The sequence below is a fragment of the Anopheles maculipalpis genome, chromosome 3RL, assembly GCF_943734695.1.
Source record: "Anopheles maculipalpis chromosome 3RL, idAnoMacuDA_375_x, whole genome shotgun sequence".
Classification (NCBI taxonomy): Eukaryota; Metazoa; Arthropoda; class Insecta; order Diptera; family Culicidae; genus Anopheles; species Anopheles maculipalpis.
This window is the reverse complement of record NC_064872.1, coordinates 46754519-46763302: the sequence shown is the minus strand read 5'-3', so window position 1 is coordinate 46763302 and position 8784 is coordinate 46754519. Positions and strand designations below refer to the sequence as shown.

General features: G+C 40.5%; 1 protein-coding gene across 4 annotated transcripts in view; it reads left to right on the top strand.

Moving 5' to 3' along the window:
• The first annotated feature begins 2643 nt into the window (after positions 1–2643).
• The window catches only part of LOC126561313 (protein unc-79 homolog), a 49395-nt gene continuing 43254 nt past the window's right edge, over positions 2644–8784 (top strand). For 2 of the 4 annotated variants that reach the window (XM_050217383.1, XM_050217386.1), the window contains exons 1-11: positions 2644–2709; positions 2907–3026; positions 3370–3702; positions 4247–4755; positions 4916–6038; positions 6139–6281; positions 6355–6483; positions 6579–6674; positions 6821–6953; positions 7859–7906; positions 8588–8667. In XM_050217383.1, coding sequence (XP_050073340.1) covers positions 2655–2709; positions 2907–3026; positions 3370–3702; positions 4247–4755; positions 4916–6038; positions 6139–6281; positions 6355–6483; positions 6579–6674; positions 6821–6953; positions 7859–7906; positions 8588–8667 — 2769 coding nt within the window. In that variant the 5' untranslated portion in view covers positions 2644–2654. Of the gene's footprint in view, positions 2710–2906; positions 3027–3369; positions 3703–4246; positions 4756–4915; positions 6039–6138; positions 6282–6354; positions 6484–6578; positions 6675–6820; positions 6954–7858; positions 7907–8587; positions 8759–8784 lie in introns of those variants that run through there. The other 2 variants (XM_050217384.1, XM_050217385.1) reach the window with 2 other exon arrangements.

Here is an 8784-nt window from a genome sequence, read left to right as displayed (position 1 = left end):
CAGTTTATGTCCAGACACACGATCATTGTGCTCTCTTTCATTGCGTTATTAAGGTATGCAAAACCGTATACAAGATTTGGCCAGAAAATAGTCTTTAAATGTTGAATGTTCTCACTAAAGGTATTTAAACTGATAGAGTGTAGAGTGAAATTATTTGCCGCATTCATGCAACGCTCAATGATATTGAACATTTAAATTATACACGATTAGGTTTAGTACCAAACTGTGGGAACAGCTCTTGAACGTTCTTTATGTTTCCATTCATCAACGTTTGCACACTTCACAATATGAAATTCAATCGCGTTTTGGTAAATAATAGATAGCAGGGCCATTAAACTTTTCTTTTTGTGGCAAACATGTGATACTGTGTAGTATATAGTGAACCCCCGGGAAGTTAATAGAGTTTAATCTTAACAATGCTTCATAAGATGAACAATTAAAAGAAAGTCAGCGAAATAGATCATAAAGGAAACAATACAGACAAGCTTTCGAAATTAGACCGAAAAAAAACAAACACTAAACAATCACTAAGTCAATTATGTGAACACGGCGAAATGCAAAGCTATCAAACAAACTTAATAATAGTTGCGTATTACCATCATCACCACCAGAATCCTGCCTAAACTCAATAATCCATGCAGTAACAGCCAACAGTACTAGAACTATATTTCTATATAGTTATAAGGGAACGAAATGACTGATCTAAAAGTGTACATTTTTTAGTAGATATTATTATAGCATTGTCTAGGAATGGTTGGTGAGGTTATTATTTGACCTGTTGCGATGACTAGCGTTAACACGGCACTTCTAATGGATCGAAACTATTTTATGAATGAATGGAATGAACCACTTTTATACATATCCCATTAAGCTGGCGTATCAAACTCTTCCTACTCCTGTACATCTCTCACAACCGTTTATAGTTGCTTTAGATATATGTATACCTATAAACTTGCCTTCAACTATCTATTATGCGTGATAATGGATCCTAGGGAACAGAGATGTTGAATGTAAAGCAATACCAATTTGCATTGTGTACGACCGTACGGAAACAGAAATAGACAGTGTCAAAACGAACCCGAAGAAGGTTATTATTTGTAAAAAAAAGTGTATAATACAAACCAAAACAGTCAACAGCAAGTAGTAAGTTTATTTCTTGAGTCGGTGTACGACAATCACCTGAATCGAACAGTGTCAGTGTACATTATAGCTGTAGCTGTAGCTGAATGAGTAACTGCTAAACTTGAAGTGTAATTGTATAGAAGTAATTTTATAACCGGATGGATGGTGTGTAAATTATAAGAATATGCAGTTTGGATGTTCAGAATTTTCATTCTGATTTTTTCCTTCTAATTACGAATAAAAACTTGAAACAAAAAAACTTTGAACGTTCGTTTGCACTATTATTTTCCCATATGCTTATAGTAATGATCCTAAGTTTGTACTATGGTAGGTACTGCTTTCTGCAATATTTTTATTTATTTATTTTACTTATTATTGAGTATGACGGCACGTCGCCGTATTACTTTCCGGAATATGTTGTGCATGAAACACACGTCGAGTTGTTTCCATGTTTGCTGTGTAAGTATATCTCAATTGTCTCAATTGTAGGGCTAGTGATGATTTAAAACACACTATTCATTGCCCTTGTAATTTGATTTGAAGAAGCTACTTTTGTGATACGATTTGAAACATTTTTTTTTTTTTGCTTTTTAGTAAGAGAGTTGGTGTCGATTAAGTACAAATACTTAATACACGCTTCAACATTCAACAGGTGCTTAAATAGTGACGGGCGGATGAGGATTTTGAGCCATGTTAGATTCCTGCCCCACAGCAATACAGACCAGGCCGTTCCGCAAAGAAATAAATAGTTACTTCCCCACGGTTAGGTATATTATTTTTTCCTTGTTGTAAATCATAAACATGCTATGTACTGTCGGAATTTGTATGTACATGATAATTACAAAATAATAACACTTTATTCCAACTGAAGGTGTAGTATTTTTGCGTGCAAAATCGGCTGCGGCACAACTACATGCATGTTGGAAAATGTAAACATTCCAGCAGGTCCCTTGTTTTCCAGGATCAATATGCGCATGACCGATTGGAAGAAAAACACCACTGATGTATAGTTTGCTTACGGAGAGTAAAGGGCACATCTATCCGTAAACAGTTTGAACGATTTTCCCTTTTCACAGTGTCGTATGGGAAGTGACCGAGTTCGTAAGCAATTTCGCATTTGCTTCTCCGATGCAATAAAATAAAAAAAGTGGGTGCATTTTCTTGCTCATTTACGTAACCAGTTGTCCAAGTGGAACAGTAAAACGTGAACGCTAAAGGTTGTCGATTGTAGTGTTGCTCTGGGTTGATTAAATGATTTTTTTTACTCTTATTTCGATCCATGTAAAAGAACGCCCAACAAACCGCGGAAACATTCTCTGGACAATGGAAAAAATCTGTTTGGCAGTGATGTGAACATTTTTGCAGAGGGAGTGTGGTGGTTGTTGCCTGATTTCTATCGCTGTTGTGGATAGCGATTTTCTATTGGACTATTATATATTATTTCGTGTGTGGCTGAATGTTGTGCAGGACTGCGAGACCGTGTTTTGGCGAGATTATTACGAAATTGTACGAATCAGTGAACATCTATCCCAATGACGGGGAGCTTTCGGATTCAACTAATCAATATGAATACCAGAAATGCAGCTTGTAAGTTGTTAGACACCTACACACACCCCACACCTACACCTACACAACATACACATGTGATAAATGGATGGATGTTTGAGCTACATGTGTGAACATTTATACTTGATGGAAAACATCTAAAGCATCTTTTTCGACGCAGATTTTGACTAAACTGGTATTCGTGTGTCTTTCTCTTTTTTCGGGTACGCCATACCTAGTTCAAGCAAAGTTGCGGTGTCTTCATGATTTCCACGTGCGACTACTGGGCAATCAAGCGCCAGGACCTACCGGGTCTGAGGTGGCTAACACTATCAAATACTTCTCTCAAACTTTATTAAGTAAGTAGCGTATGAAACATTTCATGGAGCTCTAATCAAAAATGGATCATCTGCAGTGTGCAATATTTCTTCATTGCTTTAAACCAAGAAAAATGAATCCTCTTTCCTTGAAAAAGTACATTTTAATTGCACAAACATTAAAAAACGGAATGTAAACGCGTGCCTAAAAATGAAGGAAAATATGTAAAACACACACAGCTGCACGAGTTCCATTTTCGATCAGCGGCCACCGTACCGTATGTTTTCTTAGCAACAATATAACTGCAGTCTTGTAGCTGTTAGCAATAGTGTGCTGCTTTGATCGAGGATCCAAATAGCTGACCTTTTGCCATTCTTGTTACAGCTGTCCTAAAAGACGTTCCATGCTCTCCACTGGAAATGATTAAAGATCCTTCCTTGGATCAAATACGTATGTCAAGCTATCCCAACCTGGAGTATCAAAATCTCTACAATGCACTCACGATGCTGTTGGATGTAGCGTCCAACATACAATCCGGGCTACAACTCTTCGGAAAGGCGTTTCTACAATGCTTGGGCTGCATACTGCCATTCCTCGACCGAGATCTGATCGATAATCTACCTTATCTTACCGCATCGAGCATTTCCGTTCTGCCTTCTTCACTTCATCAGGATATCATCAACTACCTGTGCTACTATATTCTACCCTTCACTATCAGTAAATATGATTTCTTTCCTGACCAAGGTGTTGTGCGTCGTAGCAGTTTGGGTCTGGGATGTTTTTGTTTTTTTTTTTGTGATTCGATGATAACACGGGAACGGAAGGTCTTGTAGTACTTAATGCTATCACTGCAATGCCATCCAAGTGCGAAGGAAACGGATATTTTTCCGTTTTAGGTCATTCAAGCAATGTTTAGGTGTGTACCACCGTACATTTGCAAAACATTGCAGCACTTACCGCACAAAAAACCCCCAAATTACTCCAACCAAAGTAAACCACAAAACGGATGTGCTTTTGTGCTACCTGTGGCGCTGTGTAATGCATACATACAACACAACAACATACCGTACGAACACAAAAACAGACCTAAGCTCTTGTTATGTTTCTTTAGTAAACTTGTGTTGAGAGTTGTACAACAAAAAATGAATTGTTAGCTTTTTATTTTAACTGCCTACAAACAACCCATCAATATTGAGAGGATTTGAAAAAAAAGAGAACATTTTCTTAAAATCATTTGTTCTTTCACCCTTCCACGATGTAGCGCGCCAAAGCGACGACGACCAGGAATGCCACGCGTGCCAATCGGTATCGGCCGTCATTATGCTGGTGTTCCAGTACTCTACCAATCCGGCCCACCATTGCCAGCTGCTCGAATGTTTAATGCGCTTGAAGCACAACGTCGCCAAAGATCTGCTGTGCGTCATCGGGTATGGGACGGCGATGTCGCGCGCGTCTGCCGCCAAGCTGCTCTTCTACTACTGGCCCGCCTTCGATCCTAACCTGTTCGATCGGAAGGGACTGTTGTGCAAGTTTACCAACGATCTAGTGCCGTTCGTCTGCCAGCGGGAATCGTGCCCGAACGCGGGCAACGCAGAAGCCGTTAAAGTATGCTACGATCACTGCATCAGCATTCTGTACGCATCGGATGCGCCACCGCCGCTCTACTTGTGCATCGAGTGCGCCAATGAAATTCATCGCGATCATCGGAATCTTACTTTCGGCGACATTTTACATCCCATGCAGCAGGTTTCCATGGTGTGCGAGAATAAAGTAAGCGGCCCGTCGTCGGCAACCGACGATTTGCATTCGATTGTATTTTTCTCTCCCCAAAACCCAAACCCGATACATTATGGCTTACTGTTTATCTGCATGCTCATCATTTCGCTCTATCGAATGTTAAAAAGAAAAATAATTTTCCTTCCTTTTTTAGAACTGTCGCTCACACGAAAAGTCGGCAGTATCCATCTGCTTTTCCAACGAGTGCGCTAGCTACAATGGCAATCATCCCATACGGTACTGTCTTCAGTGCCACGGTAATCGGCACAACAGTCGTCGCGGCATCGATCATATCGTGCACCGTAGCCTGCCACCGATGATGATGATGGATGCCGAGATGCAAACCTATCTGGTGGAATCTGTGATTAGTCTGCTGCGCGAAGCGAAACCACTGAACGTGAACTTTCGTAAGGATTCGGCCAACCTGGAATCGAAGGCAAATGCTTCCGGTACAAATGGCGGCGAACAGCAGATCGATATGTTGACGCTGGAAGAGCGCCAACTGCTTGGACGCTATGGCATATGGTTGTTGGTGGGACGCTGCACACCGACAGTCGATACACCGGTGGAAATTTTGGGCCGCCTGTTGTCAATGCTCTTCCACTGGTTCCACGTGACCGCGTACTCGTACGATGGGCAAACCGAAAGTACGCTGGAAAAGCTGAAACAAGATCACATATGCAGTTGGCTGAAGGAGGTTCGCATCAGTCACTACAAAGAGTTTATCGATTGTTTGCTACCGCATCCGCCCGAGTACTCGCGCGTTGGGGGCCACTGGGATTCGCTAGCGTCGCGAACGTCCCACTTGAAGGAAGGGCTGCAACGACTGATTTGCCTGATACCGTACGAAATCATCACGCAGGAAATCTGGGACACGGTGATGCCACACTGGATGGAGGCAATAACGAATGACGTGCCGGAAAAGGAGCTGATCGAGCTGAAGATCGTACTGAACAAGATACTGGATGCGGAAATGTCACCGTTGGGGTTTGACGCTAGGGCAATGTACAACTTTGTGGCGATTCGATTCGAAAAGACGACGGCAAAAGTTCAGCAGCAAGCTTTGTATTGGTTGCAGAACTTGACCAAGCTGGAGATCGTCATCCCGTTACCGCAACTGTTTGCCATGTTTGGTGATGGTGTGCGAATCATGAAGCACGGCGTACAGGCTGAAATAAACAAATCCAAGGATTCGAGCCGCGGTGGCTCAAGTGGTGGAAGTGGTACGAAATTCACCAAAGAACGCGACTTACAACCTCCCAGGCGCAGTTCCATTTGTAAGTACAGCCTGTAGAGATTAAGCCCATCAACCTGCACTCGTCAGCACAAATGGGCTAATCGTGTTTGTGTGTGTGTTTTTTTTTCTCACCACCGCAGCACCTGTCGTCGAAGACGAATCTGGCAACACTTCGGCCATTTCGGACGATGAGGTGCCGATGAGCAAGTGCATGGAATTTTCGACTGATGCCGAACACAATCTCACGTGTTGCGTACTGATGTTAGATATTCTGTTGCGACAGGTGAGAGACATTGCTGCACAAAGTGTGGTTCCTGATTTTCATAACGCGTGTCCATATGTGTCTATGGTTTTAGATGGAGCTTCAGGAAATTGAGATGCATTCAGGCATCTATACAACCGTTGCCGAAAATGTGTGCCGGTTGTTGAAGTGCATGGTAACAGCCGCAAATGTGGGCATGGGTAATCACAGCTGTCGGCTGATGGTAAATATTACGATGCTATATGTTGCGCTTGGAATCGATTGAGATTCTCGTTTTTTTTTCTTTGTTATTTGTATGTGTGTGTGTGTGTGTAACAGGACTGTGCATATTGCGAAACGTCTGTTATGTGGCATCAGCTTTCAACCAAGCTGGTTCAATATCTGGCTCCCATAAATCCTGTCAATCCACCCGATGTAAGTATCACATGTTTGATTAGCCTCGCCAGAAGTTAGTTTTTCTTCCATACTGCTACCAAGCGTTATGGTACATGCTTTGCAGATTTTGCTTCTTCCATTGATTGAGTAATTTGCTTTCCTCCGTCTTATCCACCGATTCACAGCCGCCACTACAGATCGTGATAGATGATGAAAAAATCCGCAAAAGTCCTCCCGAATTAGAGAAGGAAGTGAAATCGAACGAACGTGACATCTCCCTCTCGATGGCGCCTTTACACATACCGCTTGGCCCATTAGGTGAGTTATCCATGTGAAATAGTGCTGTTGGGCTGTAGCCTTTTTCAGTTAGTACCTTATGTTGTCTTCCTTTTGTTTTACCGACGGTACACTCGATTATTTTTTGTGTTTTTTTTTTTTCATTTGTAGCATCATATTTTCCATTTGCAAAATAGACAGATATATTTGTATGATGAACAAATCGGTTCATTTAGCGAATAGTAATATGTAAATGAAGTTGACTCGCTGCTGTCATGCACATTTGTAGGTAACGCAAGGCTGTTTCACATTCAGTCTAGGCCTTTACACGCTTAGTTTTAGAGACTTCATTTAATTGAATTCTATAAATAAATAAAAAAACACAATTGTGAGAACAGTTGTGAATCGAGATAAAGAAGAATTATTTTCCCTCATGTATAACAAGTAGTACATGTTTCCATGCGTTCCATTGTTTGGAAATATAGAGATGTAAATGGTTGTCGCGTACACTTCCCCTAACACATTCTAACAGACCATTCCATGTATCGTCCATTCTGTCCATTCAACTCAACAAAGATCACATTTTGGCATAAACGCAGCAGAAAGAGTCCTTCAGTGCAGTATTACTTTCGGTCACCTATTTTTTTCTTTACCGTGTAAATAACCGTAATGTTTTAACATGAAATAACTATAACGACCGTAACTACTAACTGTAATCGTTGTGTTTAGAAAACGAGAAATACTCGCGATATCGTTCATCCATTCCTAATGTACATGTGTATATGTCTCTTTTTCGTTTTTATATCAAACCGATACACATCAAAATACCATTTTAAAAACACTACCAAAATCGTCTTATGAACTCGAACACTCAACAATATAAATGCAATACATTCGTACGAACAAAATACTTCAAAAACCAAAACGAAACCAAAAAAAAATATAAGTCATGCCTTCTATTCTTGATGATGCCGGAAAAGTCATTATTATGGCAGGTGAATGTCTTCTATCATTGTACCGTTCTGCTATGCATTTTATCTGTTATCCAATGCCTTTGCAATTTAACATTCAACAATTTTTTTAGGTCAATTTTGTGCAACTGCTACTTCGAGGTTATGACGTTCTGTAGTTGTTCTTAGTAAAAGTGAATAAAAAATACCTCAGTTTCAGATTGTTGGTTGCAATTGTTTGCCGAATGACGTTGTTCTTTTGAGTAGTGGCTGCAGTACTAATTAGTAGACGCGTTTTATGCATAGTAGAATCTTTTATTATACAGTTTTTTTTTCTTCTTCTAAAACATTAGGCCAGTAGAAAACGATTAGATGTGTAAGAACTTTAGTTTGTTACTTGACTAGAATTGAGAGTACATTTTGAAATATAAAATATTAGGAAACAAAGTGTAGCGAATTTGCATTAGAACATAGTTTCTGTAGAACTTTACCTGCATGTAGCCCGTGTAGATGGCGCGTGGTAAATGCCCGTTGTTTATAAACCGTTATGCCATTGGTAGTAAGATTTGGCATTCACGTATTTATCATGCACTTGCATATGGTTTAGCTTGCAGGATAACTTGAAAAGGTCGTTTGTTGACATTACATTAACATGCTATTTTCTGTTTCTTTCCCATTCTCTTTCTTACAAATGTGTCCGTAAATCATCGAACGAATTCTCCATAGGTCCAGTGCCGGTAGCTGTTCCACAGCCGGAACCTCACTCGGTTGGTGGTGTATTAGTACATATGCCGCATGTTTGTTCTGTATGTATTATATTAACTGTCTTCTATCTTCTAATGCAATCGTCACAGTGTAAAAAGTAACACAACTAGCACATCTGTCAATCGACTTTAAACTAAAACACATGGAACATGCTACAA